The following is an 18,342-nucleotide window of genomic DNA, read 5'->3' as shown; positions in this document are numbered from 1 at the left end:
ACACCTTACATGCTCAGCGCATTAAGAATGAGAAAATCACCCGTTGGCGTATCGAACTCGCCGACTTCTGCTACACCATCAAATACCGCCCGGGGAAGGATAACCTGGTCGCTGACGCCTTATCGAGGCCGGCCACTTGCGCGGGGGTTGTAACTTTGGAGGGGCTGCGCACTTTGCACAGCACTATGTGTCATCCCGGGGTAACGCGCTTCGCGCATTTTGTGCGCTCGGGCAATCTGCCGTACTCGATGGAGGACATCCGCCGCATCTGCCGTGATTGCGCGATCTGTGCGGAACTCAAACCGCGTTTTTATAGCCCCCCTCTGGGGACACTCGTTAGGGCTACTAGACCGTGGGAGCGCTTGGCGATGGACTTCAAAGGGCCGCTGCCGATGTCGAGCAACTCTCGCTATCTGCTCACTATCGTCGATGAGTATTCCCGAATCCCCTTTGTTTACACGTGCGGGGATATGTCGGCTGCCACGGTTATTCGGTGCCTGCAGAATTTGTTTTCTATGTTCGGGTATCCGGCCGACGTGCATACCGATCGGGGTGCGGTGTTCCTGTCCCAGGAGGTGAGGGGCTACTTGCTCCAGCATAATGTCGCTTCGAGCTACACCACCCCGTACCGGCCCCAAGCGAATGGACAGATCGAACGTTTTAATGGGATTATATGGCGGGCCGTCATGCTAAGCCTTCGGACCCTCGGCCGAGGCCTCGATAAATGGGCGTGGTCGCTGCCTGCCGCTCTAAACTCGATCCGGGCTCTCCTATGTACTGCCACCAACCAGACTCCTCACGAACGACTGTTCCACCACCCTAGAAGCTCCGGCAGTATCCAATCTTTACCCAGCTGGCTCGCTGAACCGGGGCCCGCCTATCTCAAACGAGCGGTTCGCGCTAGCAAGTACGACCCCCTTGTTGACAAGGTGCAGGTCCTCCAGGCTAATCCCGAGCATGCTCGCGTGTTAACGGCGGATGGCCGCGAGTCTACTGTCTCCGTATGCCATCTCGCCCCATGTGGGGACGACGACAGGGATATCGACGAACCCGTCTACGAGTCTATGGACTCTATCGAAGCTTCCCCTATGGAACTACCACTGTCACTCCCGTCGTCCCCCGCTCCCGTGCCCGAAGGCGCAGGGGCGCCCCCTCCGACTCCAACCTCCGGTGGCTATTCCGACGCGGGGGACTCCGGGCTAGGGGACGCCGTGCCCGGTAGATTCCGAACACGAACTGGCAGGGAGGTTCGCCGCCCCGACCGCTACGGGTGGACCGACTGACGTGGATTGACGTGACCCATTCGTTTATTGCTGATGCTTGCTTGCAACCTGCCGAGCGGCAGTATAGTTCTAACGGCGGGGAGAATGTAGTGAAATTATACCAAGGTGAACCCAGGGGTGCTCGCTACGGAAGGGGGGGGGGGCGTCTATAAGACCCGGGACAACCGGGGCGCGCAGACACTTCAGCGGAACTCACTGTGACATTATCCAGTAGTTTGAATGGTATGTACGCCCCAAATGCTGCGCTGACAATGCGCTGCGCTAACCATTGTTATATTGCATCGACCATTGCTGCTCATGAAATGCTCTGATTTAATGCCTGTTGCATGCATGTATTTTTACAGGATGTACTGCAGATCTAAATGATATTAAAACCTACCCAGAGGTCAAGTCGTGTCTGAACTTGATTTTCACGACAACGGTACAACAAATGGCAATTAAGAGTGCACTCTATATCCCATCAATAAAGTCAAATAACTCACTGCTCCCAGCGAGTGAAAAGGACACTCCTAAATGTCTCTATAACCTTTTCCAAGGCGAATGTGATTCGCCTCACCGGTCGCTGGAACGATATCCAGTCGAAGCCCGAATCTCGCTCTCCAGTCGATATTCGAATCGCGTACAGTTGACAATGGGGATCGCCCCGCCGAAACTGTACAACGGCCCTTCAGAGGGGCACCTTCACCGCTCACTCAGCGAACTGCAACGTAATTGGAGATGAAGCGGTCGCACACACCCATCCCCGACAAATGGTAGGATGTTGGGGTGAAGATGACACGAGGCAAAACCTTTGTCGGTATCCAAAGCGCGGGGTTCAAAATGGCCGACGGCTCTTACTTGAGCCGATGCAACTAGGCGAGGATTCGTCGAAATCTCAGCACCCAAGTCTGACTACGCAGATTTTCCACTCCAGCGATAATTCCTATCCAGCGATAATTCCTATCGCTGGATGTCCCTTCAAGTAACTCAAAATTCTCTCGCGACTTTCGGTAGACCAGCCTCGCTATGGAGCCTTGACGTCACGCGTATTCTCCAACTTATTTCGCGCCGCCTCCTCCTCTTCACCTCCTTTTTCTTCCGGTTCGGTTTCCTGTATCATTTTACGTTAACCTTTTAAACTTTAGATAGCTGTTCGTGAATAATAAACCTTTTGAGAATAATAATAATACATAATATCAGAAACATGTCAAGTGGGTGAAAACCACAACAGCGGAAGTGACGAATCCATAACACAGGACTGACATGCGATTCAAGTCGTTTTTTAAACCTGTTGATCTGGCTCTCGGACGTAAATGTACTGTAACATGCCTTGTGCCATTTCACTTCTTCTGCAAGAAAATTTGCTTCTGACACAATATCCAATCTATCCAGCACATCTAGATTGATGGTATCATTAAGTTTTCTTCTCTGTGAAGCAACAATAAGAGTTCGGCGTTTTCCTTCAATAGACGCTGTCCGCAGATCGACAGATGTTGCTGTTCATTCCTGGCAGAAGATACAACGTGTGTAGTGTGATTGATTCTGGCTTTTGCGCTTAATCACAGCTACTGGATCCATAATCCTGATCTCTGTTCTGACGAGAAGCTGGTGAAATCTGCAACGAGAAGAGAAAATATCATTGTAAAGACACTTCCACAAGAACATGTACGCAACATTCAATGTTATATAGTAAAACAGAGCAACACAAATCTGTGACAACACTGTGTGGCTGCAACTTTGAATTTCCCATGATCCTTTTCTCGCACTGTCAGGGAAATAGTCTTCTGAATAGCCCAATAGTGTAAGCTACATACTTGATAAGTTTAATGTTCTTGGTTTGTGGAGTTTATGGGTTACAGAAAGACATGTTGTACATTACTCTACACCAGAGACAGGTTTAGCGGCCATTTTGTGGACGCCATACTGAATTTTCCCATGATGCTTTTTACCTATGTGTATGCAAATGACCTTAAAATAAGCCCAATACAATGCGCTATCTAGTTACAAAGTTTGAACACGCAGGTATATTCCATTCATGAGTTATTGCAAAATTTAGATACGTTGTCCTTATTTGACCCCACGTGACCTTTGTGACCTCAGAAATGACCTTAAAAGTCAAATTTGAGAATGTCATCCGGGCACTTTCTAATCCCCACGCCATGTAGAGCAGATTGAACATGGATGACTGCTTTTAACACACCATGCCATCAAAACTTTTTCTAGCTCTCTTTTAGCTAGGTGACTGGTCCACTATTACGGTACCTTCGAACGGACAGACAGACATTTGGTGAATTATAGTAAGATAAAGACTTCTCTCCTTCAGCTGCTCCTCATAGCTGAATCTTGCTACTTGATGCTTTTGAAGCTTATTTCTAAACCTCATTTGACAGGATTCCGTGTTTACTTGAGTGAAAGGGAAGGGAAAGTAAAAGCCAGTGCAGTTGCAGATTGTTAAAGCGAAAGGACGACGTGCGCATGCGCGGAAAGAGAGGTGAAGGGGGAAAAGGCACGCAGAGCACAGACACCCTTTTCCCAGAAAAATAATGTAATGTAGTAGTCAAAGTGGAAGAGTCAAAGAGCAAATGGTAATATAGAGGTCCCCAACGATAGAAAACCTCTGTACCACCACCATATCGACCCGAACGCTCGTCATTTCGTTTATTCTGATTTGAGTTCAACCGCCAGTCAAGTCTGGACGTGGTAAAGGTGGAAAGGGTCTCGGAAAAGGAGGTGCTAAACGTCATCGCAAGGTCGGCTACTGCGTGATAACATCCAGGGAATCACAAACCCTGCTATTCGTCGCCTTGCTCGTCGAGGTGGGGTAAAGCGCATCTCAGGTCTCATCTACGAGGAAACCCGTCGAGGTCTCAAGGTGTTCCTAGAAAATGTGATCCGCGATGCTGTTACCTACACGGAGCACGCCAAGCGAAAGACCGTCACTGCCATGGATGTGGTGTACGCGTTGAAGCGCCAGGGCCGTACACTCAGAGCCTCCGCTGGGTATGTGGGTAGCCCCCTGCAAACCTCATGTGGCGGCCCTTTCTATTGTAGGGCTAATAATATGGTGACTGATATTCAGGAGAAGAATCGATTCATACCTCGGTTCTGGAGGGGGTTAGTGAAGTGTTAGCGTGACCAGTTCTGTCTATCTCTGCATGTATTTGTCTTTCCACACCATCATGGGTAATGTATTGTCATATCTCGGCTATGCCTGTACCGATTGTAACCAAACTTGATAGGATAGTAGTATGGGTCAAGCAAAGTGTGATTTGTGGCCAGCAATGAACCAAGTCAAATGTCAAGGTCATCAAAGGGTGAAAATCACATTTCTAACAATAACTCTGGAATAAATCATCAGAGAAAGAAGTGGGTTTTTGCATTAAAGCCCATCAAATATATTGTCGCGCAACCGCGATTAACACCACAGTTGCGGAGGGCCAATTGCGAGGCTTTTAACTCCCAAGGCGCAAACTCAATAGCGGATTCCAATCGGGCACAAACGCGCGGAATGGCGGACACAGCAAAGCTCCGCAGCCTTACCTATTAAAATCCCACAGGAAACTGCGTTCAGATATATTCAGAAAATAATATAAGGATTTATTAACGGTTCCGAGAACAAAGAAATATGATGCTCTAAACCCCCTATATGGAGTACTCCCACTCAACAGAGTTATTAAACAAACCACAGGGCAGACGACGAAATGAACAAAGAGGGTGTGTGTGTGTGGTGCGCTCTTAGCTTTGCTCGCTCGGGAGCGTGGCGTGGAGATAGTGCAGGCCTCGGATGGCTAGGCCCTGACACGTGGGTGGGAGTGGTCTCCCCGACGCGACTCGCTCGCCGGCCCCAGTCCTCTCGCCCCGCAACTCTCAAACGCTCGCCCCGTCCGAAGGACCACGGTTCCTGGGGCTGTCGTCCCTGCCCGGCGCTTTGGAGATCGTGAGTGGTTGGCGATGGTATGCAAGAGGCCACGAATACGGCCACCAACGGGGGCGAACCTCGGCACGACAGCCGCCCACGCGATCCAATCGCAGGGAAGATGGAGGGAACGAAGGCAGGAAAGAACGAGAGGGGAGAAATGTCCAGGGCACTCTTATCACGACTGAATCCTCTCAGCTCCCCCAAATGGCGTCTGCTCTGCCTAGTGTCCAACGCCGAACTTCCTTCTTCTCCTTCGTGTCGTCACTTCCCTCACGCACCGTCACGCCCTCTCGTGACGTCCATTCGTCCGCCCTTCCCCATGACGTCAAAAGATCCACCCCCTTCTCATCGTGTCTCAGCAGGGTGCGTTTTGGTCGGTGTTGTTCCATTGATGTGAAAGGGAAGGGAATTAATTAATGTAGGTGCGCTAGGGGCATGAATTCCTACTGTCTAGGTGCGGTGCCAAAAGGGACATTGGATTGACCACAGGGGTGGGAAAACACACAAAGTTACCCTTATCACCCTAACTACTTAGCACTTCCTGTCCCCGTACAGGAAATATATACGCAATTATCCCGGCATACGCCTACACATACTAACTTAAAGGTACATAGTGGGTTCTAGCTATCGCGACATCCCGGAGCATTTTACCAACTCAGATCTACTCTGCTCTACATATTGCTCTACCAAATTCATAACAATATCAATTAAGGCACATCAAATCAAATCTGACTTAAGAATTGACTGTCAGGTTCCATTGGGAAACAAAAATAAAAATTTGACCTTAAAAATCACATTGACCAAAAATGCACCCATTAAAAAAATCTTTATATCTCAGAAACTGAGCTGAGATTATCTCAGAAATCCTTCAAAATTAGTTTGTGTAACCCTCTTAAAAACCCCAATCAATCGCTAAAATAAAATGATGAGAGGAGAAATTCCGACAGGGAAAACGACGTCGTTTATTCGAATTTCACGATGGAAAGAACAAATGCAGATCTTGAAGGAGTTCTGCTCCAACTCGAATCGAAAGAATGGACGCGACAAAAAGCTGGAATTCGTCCGAGTTTCTTTATTGCATCAAATCAACTCGGGTAAAACTGAAAAGCCCGTTTATCGGGCAGCATTATATACAAGCACTCGAATATCTCATGCCGGAGCGTTTGCCCTTAAATGGCGCGACTGGGCGTGTCCGGGAGACCTGGGCGAGTCTGGACATGCCCGGGAACGGCGAGACTGGGTGTCCCCGGACGGGCCGGGCGTGCCTGGACATGCCCGGGAACGGCGAGACTGGGTGTCGCCAGACGGGCCGGGCGAGCCCGGGAAAGGCGAGTCCGGGCATGCCCGGGAAAGGCGAGACTGAGCGTCTCCGGGCGGTCTGGGCGAGCCCGGCACAGCGATCGCTCCGTGGTTGCGTCCTCGGCAGGTGTAAGGCGATTGTGTATGTTCAGCGGCAACCGCTACACACGCCCCCCCAGAATCGACTTGCACCGGCAGGGTCAATTTAAGGGGGGTCCTGATGACCTGGCCGAAGCGACCCCTGGAGGGTCGTGGGGGGGGGGGGTCCAGTGTGGGGGTGGGTGGTCGAGCGGGAGGCACCGTGGACGGGGGGCGACCTCGCCGCGGAGGAAGGGCCAACCGAGGTGGTTGGTCGATGTCCACGTGCGCCGGCTTGAGGCGGTCCACCGAAATCCGGTCCGTCCTGCCGCCGACGTCGATGACGAAGGACTTGTCGTCCCGTCGCAGGACCCGGAAGGGTCCGTCGTACGGCGGCCTGAGTGGCCCCCGGTGTGCGTCATGACGCACAAAAACGTACTCCGCTGTGCGAAGCGCTGGGGGACGTAGGACTGGGGGTCACCGTGGTGGGACGTTGGCACGGGGGCAAACCGTCGGGCGGTCTCCTGGAGGTCCGAGCGCTGGCGAGCTGCGGACCAGGGACTGGTAGCGTCGGGCACGAATTCGCCCGGGATGCGTAGCGGCTGGCCGATTAGGCCATGCTCGCTCGGCGGTGGACGCCCAGAGGTCCTCCTTGGGGGCCGTGCGGAAGCCCAAAAGGACCCACGGTAGCCGGTCGGTCCAGCCGCCGTCCTGAAGGCCGGCCATGAGCGCGGCCTTCATGGAACGGTGGAACCGCTCGCACAACCCGTTGGCTTGGTGGTGGTAGGCCGTGGTACGGTGGAGCCTGACCCCCAGGTTGCGGGCGACCGCGCCCCACAGCTCGGAGGTGAATTGCGGCCCGCGGTCCGAAGAGATGTCCGCCGGTGCGCCGAAACGGGCGACCCAGGTGGCGATGAAGGCCTGCGCCACATCGGCGGTGGTGGTGGAGACGAGGGGAACGGCCTCCGGCCACCTGGTGGTCCTGTCCACCATGGTGAGCAGGTGTGTGAAACCCCGTGATGGGGGGAGGGGGCCCACCAGGTCCACGCTGACGTGGCCGGAACGCCGTTCGGGCACGGTGAAAGGTGCCAGCGGGGCCTGGGTGTGTCAGTGGACCTTGGCCTGTTGGCAGGCCGTGCAGGTGCTGGTCCAATCGCGGACATCCCGTCGAAGGCCATGCCAGACGAATCGCGCGGACACCAGCTTCTGGGAAGCTTTCCGGCCCGGGTGGGAAAGGCCGTGGAGGGAGGCAAAGATGCGGCGTTGCCAGGTAACGGGCACGATGGGGCGAGGCTGGCCTTGGGAGACGTCGCAGAGCAGGACAGTGTCCGCGAAGGGGACGTCAGCCAGGCGGAGGCCCGTGTCCGCCGCCCGGAGGGCTTACACCGTGGTGTCGGTGGTCTGGTCAGCCGCCATAAGCGCGAAGTCCACGCCGAAGTGGACCGCATTCGCGCTGGCCCGAGAAAGACAGTCGGCCACGGCGTTGTCTTTGCCGGCGACGTGCCGGATGTCCGTGGTAAACTCCGACACGGTGGAGAGGTGGCGCTGCTGGCGGGCCGACCACGGCTCCGTGACTTTGGCCATTGCATAAACCAACGGCTTGTGGTCGACGAAAGCCGTGAAGGGTCGGCCCTCCAGGAGGTAGCGGAAATGGCGAATGGCCAGGTGTAGACCGAGGAGCTCGCGGTCAAACGTGCTATATTTGAGCTCGTTCGGCCGGAGTTGCCGGCTGAAAAAAGCGAGTGGCTGCCAAACCCCGTTCACCCATTGCTCATGTACGGCGCCCACCGCGTAGTCGGAGGCATCCGTGGTGAGGGTGATGGGAGCGTTGAGCACCGGGTGAGCGAGCAGTGTTGCGTCGGCGAGGACCCGCTTTGAGCTTGTAAATGCCACGTCCATGGCTGCGAACCAGACGACGTCGTGTTTGGCCGGCTTGTCCCTGAGGGCTTCGTAGAGGGGCCGCATGAGCTGAGCAGCGCGGGGCACGAAGCGGTGATAGAAATTCACCATTCGGAGGAACTCCTGCAGGGCCTTGATGGAGCGGGGACGCGGAAACGCGGTGATGGCCTCGACCTTGGTAGGCAGCGGCACGGCCCCGTTCTTGGTGATGTGGTGGCCCAAAAAATCAATGGCTGTCGTGCTGAAGTGGCATTTGGCCGGGTTGACGATTAGGCCATACTCGCTGAGGCGCCCGAACAGTGATCGGAGGTGGAGGAGGTGCTCGGCCCGGGACGCGCTGGCGACGAGGATGTCGTCCAGGTAGACGAAGAGGAACGGCAGGTTGCGCAGCATGCCATCCATCAAGCGCTGGAACGCCTGAGCCGCGTTCTTGAGGCCAAATGGCATTCGAAGGAATTCGAATAAGCCGAACGGCGTGATGTCGGCCGTTTTTGGGACGTCGGCCGGCCTGACAGGTACCTGGTGGTATCCCCGTATCAAATCGATCTTCGAAAAAATGACCCGTCCTGCCAAACGGGCGGAGAAGTCTTGGATGTGCGGGATCGGATACCTGTCGGGGGTGGTAACGTTGTTAAGGCGGCGGTAGTCGCCACATGGGCGCCAGCCGCCCCCTGGCTTTGGTACGATGTGTAGTGGCGAAGCCCACGCGCTATCGGAGCGCCGCACGATGCTGAGGTGTTCCAAAGCGTCGAACTCGGCTTTGGCCACGGCGAGCTTGGCTGGGTCGAGGCGGCGGGCTCTGGCGTAGATCGGCAGGCCCGTACTTGGTATGTGGTGCTCGATACCATGTCGTACCGCGACGGCCGAAAACGTCGGCCGCGTGAGGGCCGGGAACTCCGTGAGCAGGCGAGCAAACACGTTCGCCGCCGGGAGGGCGCATGCTAGCTCGGTCGGCGCGGAGCTGCTCAACGTGCATGCCAGGGAGCTGAGGTCTCGGCGTTGACGAGGCGACGCCGTTTGACGTCAACCAGCCGCCCGTGTGTGCAGAGGGTGACGTTGCGCGGGCCGAAGGTGTGGATGGCTGATCCGTTGGCCGCCACCAAGGAGGGGCTGCAAACCACGGACTGCCTGTCCTGATCGGAGGTGGGTATGACGCTCAGTTTGGCGCCGGTGTCACACAGGAAGCGCCGTCCGGACGCTTTGTCCCTGATAAAAAGTAAGTTGCCCGTGTGGCCGGCGCTCATGGCTGGTAATGAACGCCGGCCCGGCCGTTTCCCGACTTGCCGAAAGTGCACGGGGGTCAGCATGTCCGGGCCTTTTGTCTGAACCTGGCATGGTAGTAACATCACGCCTGGTCAGGTGGAGGCCCCGGTCGTCGTGTTGGAGGCGGTCGGCGCGGCGTAGCGGCCGCCATTTGCGCCGGCAGTTCGGCCGCCGACCATGCCGGGTGCTCAGGTGCCATGGGCATTGCTTCGGACGGCGGCGGGCTCCAGGTCGCTGCCCCGATGCGTTGGCCTGCCGAGGAGATCTTTTCGGCTTCCCTGGCGAGGGCGCGCGGATCCGTGATCTGCGTGCTCGCCAGGGCGAGGCGTATCTGGCGAGGCAGCTGACGGAGGAACAGCTCTTGAAAAAGAAAATCCGGGGCGTGCTCCCCGAGCAATGAGAGCATGTAATCCATTCGCTCGGACGGGCGCGTGTCGCCGAGCTCGGGCAGGTCGAGCAGGCGCCGTGCGCGTTCAGCCGATGAGAGGGCGAAAGCATTGAGGAGGAGCTTCCTGATCGCGCCGTACTTGTCAGCGGCTGGCGGGTGCTGGAGGAGGCTGAGGGCGTGGGCCGCGGTGGCTGAGCCGAGTGCTGCTACCACATGATGGAAGCGGGTGTCGTCGGCGGTGATGCCTCGCAGAGTGAACTGGGAGTCCGCCTGGGCGAACCAAACCGCCGCATGAGCCTCCCAGAAGGTAGGCAGTTTGAGGGCAACTGCCGTGTCCATGTCGGTAGGTCACCAATGAAGGAGCTGTGCTCCAACTCGAATCGAAAGAATGGACGCGACAAAAAGCTGGAATTCGTCCGAGTTTCTTTATTGCATCAAATCAACTCAGGTAAAACTGAAAAGCCCGTTTATCGGGCAGCATTATATACAAGCACTCGAATATCTCATGCCGGAGCGTTTGCCCTTAAAAGGCGCGACTGGGCGTGTCCGGGAGACCTGGGCGTGTCTGGACATGCCCGGGAACGGCGAGACTGGGTGTCGCCGGACAGGCCGGGCGTGCCTGGACATGCCCGGGAACGGCGAGACTGGGTGTCGCCGGACAGGCCGGGCGAGCCCGGGAAAGGCGAGTCCGGGCATGCCCGGGAAAGGCGAGACTGAGCGTCTCCGGGCGGTCTGGGCGAGCCCGGCACAGCGATCGTTCCATGGTTGCGTCCTCGGCAGGTGTAAGGCGATTGTGTATGTTCAGCGGCAACCGCTACAATCTGATCATTTCTGAATATATCTATACGCACTATAGCTCTGTCAATAATGACTCGTTCTGCCGATCACCAACAAACTGGGTACAGATGTAGTACAGACGGAACAGACAAAAATGATGAATTCCTGCAAATAAAGGTCAAAGGCAACAACTCGAGAACCGAACAAAGTGAATGTCACATCATTCCGAAAAGTGCTCAAAAGGAAAATTATTTTGAAGTATTACGTGGTGGAATTGGTCTATTCTGGATATAAATTCTTCAGATATTCAGAGGGGATGTGTAGAAGAGCATCAAACATGTATGAGTCATGGAGTCAAAATATCATGTCACACACACACACACACACACACACACACACACACACACACACACACACACACACACACACACAAACACACAACAATCATTGATACTTTACAATTTCACCCTTCTACTTTTCCTGGATGCGAAGTCGTCAATAATGTCATCATACTTCAGTCTTCGTCCTAAGTCCTCGATTGAGATGATGGCCAGGTGTGACAGTCTGTCCTGTGACATTGTAGAGCGGACGTCGCTCTTTATGAGCTTCAGCTTTGAGAAAGAGCGTTCTGCACATGCAACAGTTACTGGCGTCATCAGTAAAACCCTCAGAGCGACGTGTACATTTGGATAAGTCTCCATGAGGGAGTTTTTAATTATATAGCTCAGTGTTTCAATTGGAGAACATCTTTCCGGCACTGAGTTGCGCAGAAGCTCGAGTTCTTCCAGTAGCTCGATGGGTTCCAAATCGCTTGAATTGCAATCAGTAAGCAGGCAGGATATGTCGGTTGTTACAGCTTTTTCTAAGATCATTGTCACTTAAAGCTTTCATGGCTGCGATGTTAAATAGAAAGTTGAATGGCTGTAGGATGCAGCGTGTCTGCTCAAATCTATTGTCTGGTGCAGTCAGACAAATATCAATAACCTTGTAGAAAAATTCAACTTTGAACTTTGTCTGTGGGTCTGAAACTGGTCATCTGCAGACTCGTAAGAAAAGTAACGTTTATTGCTAACGTTGCGAGTGTCACGAAAGGTTGTTTCTGCCTTCACTGACAGCGAAAGACACTTGGCAGTATCCATGGCCTGATCAAATCCAGAATCGCGATAGTTCACCAAGTGAGCATGGTATGCCTGGATTAGGTCTAATGAAACATCCAGCTACATGTCCTCTGACTGCAATACCTTGCTGACTCGGTTGATCTGGACAAGTATGTCGTACCACTACCAGACGACCAGACATACGAGAAATCTGAAAGTCCCCACTTTTTTTCACGAGGCCCATTGCCTCGCTGTAGCATCCTTTCCTTTAGCAGTGTCAGCCAAACTCAGTAGAGCAGCCTTTACATTCTGCAGCTGATAGGGCACGACCTTCATAGCCTCAGTTTTACATTCCCATCGCGTTTCAAAAAGTGATTTTACGGAAATGGAGGTGTGTTCCCTTAGAATGTCCCACCTTTGTGTTGAAGCCGCAAAAAGCGTGTAGAGCTGTTGCATGAAGTCGAAAAATGATATTGATACGACTGAGCACTGAGCAGCATCTGAAACCACAAGGTTGAGATGATGAGCACTGCAGGGGACATAAAATGCCTGAGGGATCATCTGCAGAATCCGAGCCTGAACTCCAGAACGTTTTCCTTTCATGTTGCTGCCATAGTCGTATCCTTGGCCTCCGCAGTCGGACAAAGGCAGACCAAAGCCGTCCAATATTTCCAATAACGTATCCGTTAGTTTCATGCCGGCCGTGTCTTTCACAACAAAAAATGAGAGGAAATGTTCCATATTATTTCAGAAGCCTCTCCATCTCTTGCACACAATCGAAGTGGATGATGACGGAAAGTTGCTCTTGGTGGCCGATATCTGGGGTGCAATCAAGCAACACCGATTAGTACTTGTAAGTTAAAACACGTGCAAGTATTTCACTTCTGATTCTGTTGGCTAATAATCCAAGGAGCTCGTTCTGAATATCGGCACTCAGATAGTTATCTCGTACTTCCCAGGTTGATGATCTTCAAATATGCTCCTGTATGAGTGAGTCAAATTGAGCCATCGACAACTGCCCAAGAAAATTACCATTGTTCGGCTCGTAGAGGCCTTTCCATGACCCAAGGAATGCCAGATTTCTCTCAGCTAAAAAATGAACAATCGCAATCAAACGCTCAAGGACGTTTCTCCAATGTTTTTTCTCCAGGTCTATCAAACTCTGATTGTTATCATTGAGTCTTTCCGGCTTTTAACCTTGCATCCAATTCCTTCCACTTCTGCATGCAAGCTGTGTGGTGTGGTGAGGTTTCATGTCGGGACAATGTTTTTGACAAATCTTTCCAGGCTGAAAGACCATCACAGGTGAGGTGCATGGTGACATTTCCAAAAAGCTTACACCAGAAGCAGTGCACAGCGTCGGCCACTATACAATATATTAGCCATGTGCGCTCTATTCGTTCACCATATTTGAGCTTTCTATAATCATTTTCAGCTGAGAATCTCCAATTCGCATCGTTTTTTGGAAAATCATGCACTTTCACATGCTTTGGACCGAACTGGGAGCCGGTCGGCATGCAGGATAGTGTAATTGGAAACGTCTATATTGCAGCACAACTGGACTTTAAAGAAAGCCGATGTGGGAGGCCGCTGGCTCCACGGACGCCGAACGGAGGCTCTGCATACACTCTACGGTTTCGGTGGTTAAACATTTTGGGGGTGGTGTTCAACAGCTGCAACAACAAAACGGCTCTTTTCAGAGCCACCAACTCGTTCATGAAAGAGCTTCAGGCGACTTGAACTTTGTATTTTATATTCTGTGGCACCAGACATGCAATGGAGACAGTTGGGTTTATTACTTTGATAGAGTAACTGAGAAATGGAATAAATAGCCTTTCTGATTTCCTAGTAACGGCACCATCACTTCAAATATATGTGAGCAGGTTGGACAAACATTGGTCCTCTCATCAAGTTTTACCTCGACTACCCAACAAACACCATTTCTAACAAAACAAAACAAACACCAACAAACGATGATGGTAACTTGGACTGGATGAGTGAGATTCCTTGGGTTTAGCACCTCGGGCTGGTGTCTGGGAAGAGGGTGTCTGGAGGAGAGGTCTGGGAGAAGGTTGTCTGGGAAGAGGGGTCTGCGGGAAGGGGAACATGGAGGAGAGTGTCTGGGAGGGGAGGTCTGGGTGAGGGGGAACTGAGAGGGGTGTCTGCGAGGACAGGTTTGGGAAGGGGGAGATCTGGGAGGAGGATGTCTGGAAGGAGGGGTCTGGGAGGAGGGTGTCTGGGAGGGGGAGGTCTGGGAGGAGGAGGTCTCGGAGGATAGGGTCTGGGACGGAGGTGCTGGTACGGGGGTCTGTGAGGGGAAACTGGGAGGACAGGTTTGGGAGGGGGGGGGGAGAGGGGATCTGGGAGGAGGGGGTCTGGGAAGAGGTGATCTGCAAGGGGAGGTCTGGGACGGGGGACTGGTAGGTGTCGGAGTCTGTATGGTGAACTATAAAGTCATGACAGACTGATATAAAAACGTATATATATATATTCACATGTTGGTCACTGCACCTTTTTGGGCCTGCTCACAAAGTAACTCCCTGCGGGGAAACGCGCGGGTCTATTGTCGAAAAGCTTAATCTTCTGCATGAAACTAGCCAGAGCGCATTCCTGGATCTAATGAATGACTTGCTTAAATGATGTGTTTCTCTCTCTCTCACTGGTTATCTCCCTTGTTTATCGGACAAGGAATTCCCTCACTGGCAGCTGGCCAGTGAGTAAAGGCAGCTGGCCTTTGTTATTTCTCTCATCAGTTTAATGACATTATACTTTCTTTGACCACTTTGGTGGACCAGAGGACCATTGCATAATGCATGGCGCATATGACTCGGGCTGTGGTTCAGCGGAGATCATTATCTCTTTAGCGCAACGGCTTGCCTATTTAGGCACAGTCCACCAGGAATTTAATTTGAGTTCGTAACTTGGCCAGATTCGTGCTTGTTCGAATTTCCCACATGTGCCTTGTACTCTACTCATTAAACCAGTTTTTATTCTCAGTGCGGTGTCTTGATCTCTCTTCGGAGCAGCAGACCTCACATCTCAACCATGACAGAGGACAGGTCTGGGCGGAGCTTTGGAGTGTCCGGGAGGGTGGGAAAGGGCTGGGAGGGGGTGTTCCCTCCTAGGAAATTTTGTAATTTAACCTTAAATTGGTACATTCTATAAGATACTCTTTTATGCAAAATGAAAGCAGAATAATAATGTTTCCTGATGAATTTACACTCGGAAGGTCAACAAAAACCTTGTCACGACATGAAAATCTATCAAAAACTTTGATGAGATATTATTTTGTAAAAGCGGTATTTTCGCTATTATTGGGCAATATGTTGTTTGTACAATACTGCACTGATTTTGGATTCTCGTCTTCCTCCTCACTCTATTCAGTATGAAATGGCGGAGACTGTTCCCCTTCCGACAGCACTTTCGACCTCGTTTCTCAAACGAGACAATAATAAAACTGGCGCTTCCAGAACCCATAAACATCCCCTTGTTTGTGAATGCAAATCTGTCAGAATAAATTTTTGTTCAGAACTTTAACAGTTAATAAAGACTGGAAAATGCCAATGCAGAGGTACCTTTTATAACCCCAAGCACCCTTTTTTCTTAGTTATTGAGTCTCACAACCCGCCCCCACCCCTCCTCCCCTAACCCCTTTTGCTTTATTCCTTTTCTGTTTCTACCCTTGAACACACTCACTCCTGCTCTTTTGTGTCACACTGTGACTGTGCTGCAACTCTCTGTGTCGTCAAAATACGACAAAATCTACCCGACAAGACGGACAATGATTGGGGCTTCTGTGATGACGAGATGCATGAATGATTGATGCCTAAGGGCAAAGTTCATAATTATTGGGCATTAAAAAATGAAAATTAATAAGTGAAATTCATAAAGTTCAAAGTTCTGTATGTGGTTTTGAAATGTAAAGGAAACGAGAAAGGGTTTTTCAGGGTTTTTCAACACACAGCAGAGTTTTGTGTAAAACACGGATCGTGTATCGCTGATGCTGCTTTCGGAAAGGTTTGAGTGGCTCTGAAAAGAGCCGTTGTGGGAGAGCTGTGAACTCTTGTGAGGCGGAACCGTTTACTTGCCCTGGCTTTTCTTGGGGAGCAGCACGGCCTGGATGTTCGGCAGTACACCACCTTGCGCGATCGTCACCCCGCCCAGCAGTTTGTTCAGCTCCTCATCGTTGCGGATGGCGAGCTGCAAATGACGCGGAATAATGCGCGATTTCTTGTTATCTCGTGCAGCGTTACCGGCGAGCTCCAGGATCTCTGCAGACAAGTACTCGAGCACAGCCGCCAGATAGACGGGAGCGCCGGCACCGACGCGCTTGGCGTAGTTGCCTTTGCGAAGATGTCTGTGGACACGGCCCACGGGAAACTGCAGCCCAGCACGGGAAGAACGAGTCTTTGCCTTAGCACGAGCTTTTCCACCGCCTTTACCACGTCCCGACATGATTTGCCGCAATGAACCGATATCTAAACAATCTCACTGTGAATGAAAGTCATGGTGCGAATTGAGTTGGTTTAAGGGTGAAGTTGGACCAGGAATCGTACACGCCCACATTGTATCCATCCAATGGCTGTACATCAGGTTGTGTACTCCGCCTCCAAACTCTATGTGATCCAAATATTTGCATATGAGACAGAATCGTTTGAACTTTAACCTTTTACCTTTTGAACCTTGACCTTTTGAACCTTGGCGATTCCCACCAAACGTGTCACCATCGTGCCCAAGGACACGCCAAGGTGGCACGACGGATCCGCGGGGAGCGACCTCAAGTCGCTCGTCCAAGGTCTTGTGCACAGCTTCCGCACCACACCACCCAACGGCTCTTTTCAGAGCCACAACACCTTTCTTGAAAGTGTGATCGATCATTCACCGAACTCGCCACATGTCACGACCTTTTGTGTGTGTATTGTGTACACGTGTCAGAAAGAGACGCAGAGACGTGTTTTATGAAGCATTTTGTTTTGTTTTTAACAAAGACTGGGAAAAGATAAAGACCCAGAGAATTGATTTGATGAACTAGACAGGGGGTGCTGGGTGGATCGGGACGGGGCTTCAGGATGGTTCTGTGTACTGTGTACGGTTCATAAATACTGCGAGCACTTTGTATTTGGATTCCGAATGAGGAAACTTAGTGCAAAGGAAGGACGAAGAATCGTGCAATGTACGAGCTTTTCCAGACACGAGGCACTGGGTTTACAGGTAAACGGGGATGGTCAACGACGTGTGTCAATGTCAAATGGGGCAAGTTTCATTTCTTGGTCGGACATTGTTCCTGTACATTGGAGCAAATGGGTCAATTACGAAGTGATCTTAGAAATTAGTAATTTGGTAAATACTAAGTAATGGTAGTCGTGATGACACACTTTGAATGTTGCATATTTAACAACATTGCACGTTTCGTCACGTGACTTGCCATTCTTTGGTCATTGTTTGATATAAATAAGTTATGAATGAATATGGAACAACTTTTGTTGGTCTTGCAAATAATTTGAACCTTGTGCTCTTGTTTTTTAAGCTTTCACAAACCACTTCATCAAATAATGCATACAAAGGTTAAATCTGTTATGTCTGCACGTAGTTTTTATGAACCATCGGATCAGCTCCTTTCAGGTGAACGAGGTGGTGGCTCTGAAAAGAGCCGTTGTGGGTTTTGGGCAAGTGAGACGAGGAGGAACAAGAGAAACTTCACCTCGACTCTCTCGTCTTCCCTTCCTCTCACTTCTTTTTGAGCGTCGCCTTCTTGTTCTTCAACCCCTTGGTTGCAAGCTTGGACTTTGGTTTCGTCGTCTTGGTATTTCCCTTGGTCTTCGGCAGAACCTTCTTCACGTTTTTCTTCACCTTTGCAGGCGACTTACTGGATCGCTTCGAAGAGGCGGCGGTAGATCTTTTCGGTTTCTTGGGAGATACCTTCCGCACCACCTTCTTCACAGCTGGCTTTTTGGTCGCTTTCTTTGCCGCTTTAGACTTGATTGTGGTCTTCACAACTTTTCTTGGACTGGTGCTCTTCTTCACTTTGGCACTCTTCTCCTTGTTGAGTTTGAAAGAGCCGGCAGCGCCCGTTCCCTTGGTCTGCACAAAATTTCCACTTGCAACGAGCCTCTTCACAGCCGAATTGATACGAACGGAATTCCGATGGAGATTGTAGCCATCTGCCCCCAGGGCCTTTTTCAAGGCGACAAGCGACATACCATTTCGCTCCTTGCTCGATCCCACCACCTTGATGATCTTTTCCGAAAGGGTGCCGTCAGTCTTCTTCGGGGTCTTGGAAGCGCCAGGTTTATTCTTCCTTCGCTTGACAGACGGGGGCGAAGTTGAAGGTGCTACTGAAACAGGAACAGACTCCGCCAT

General features: G+C 51.7%; 2 protein-coding genes across 2 annotated transcripts; both read right to left on the bottom strand.

Annotated features, from left to right (window-relative positions):
- Positions 1 to 16,062: 16,062 nt before the first annotated feature.
- On the bottom strand, positions 16,063 to 16,437 carry LOC144888141 (histone H2A-like). Its single transcript, XM_078775161.1, has one exon. The coding sequence runs from the start codon at positions 16,435 to 16,437 to the stop codon at positions 16,063 to 16,065; it is 375 nt and encodes a 124-aa protein (XP_078631287.1).
- A 1,156-nt stretch (positions 16,438 to 17,593) lies between these two features.
- Positions 17,594 to 18,342, bottom strand: LOC137424888 (histone H1.2-like). Its single transcript, XM_068112770.2, has one exon. It carries the CDS (start codon positions 18,340 to 18,342, stop codon positions 17,710 to 17,712), a length of 633 nt encoding a protein of 210 aa, XP_067968871.1. The 3' UTR covers positions 17,594 to 17,709.

Source organism: Myxine glutinosa, chromosome 4, assembly GCF_964187855.1.
Source record: "Myxine glutinosa chromosome 4, kmMyxGlut1.1, whole genome shotgun sequence".
Classification (NCBI taxonomy): Eukaryota; Metazoa; Chordata; class Myxini; order Myxiniformes; family Myxinidae; genus Myxine; species Myxine glutinosa.
Note: the sequence above shows the minus strand (reverse complement) of the source record. Positions and strands in the feature narration are given on the sequence as shown.

Excerpts from the sequence above, each read along its gene's own strand:
- LOC144888141 (XM_078775161.1), bottom strand. The coding sequence starts at position 16,437 with ATGTCGGGACGTGGTAAAGGCGGTGGAAAAGCTCGTGCTAAGGCAAAG.
- LOC137424888 (XM_068112770.2), bottom strand. The coding sequence starts at position 18,342 with ATGGCGGAGTCTGTTCCTGTTTCAGTAGCACCTTCAACTTCGCCCCCG.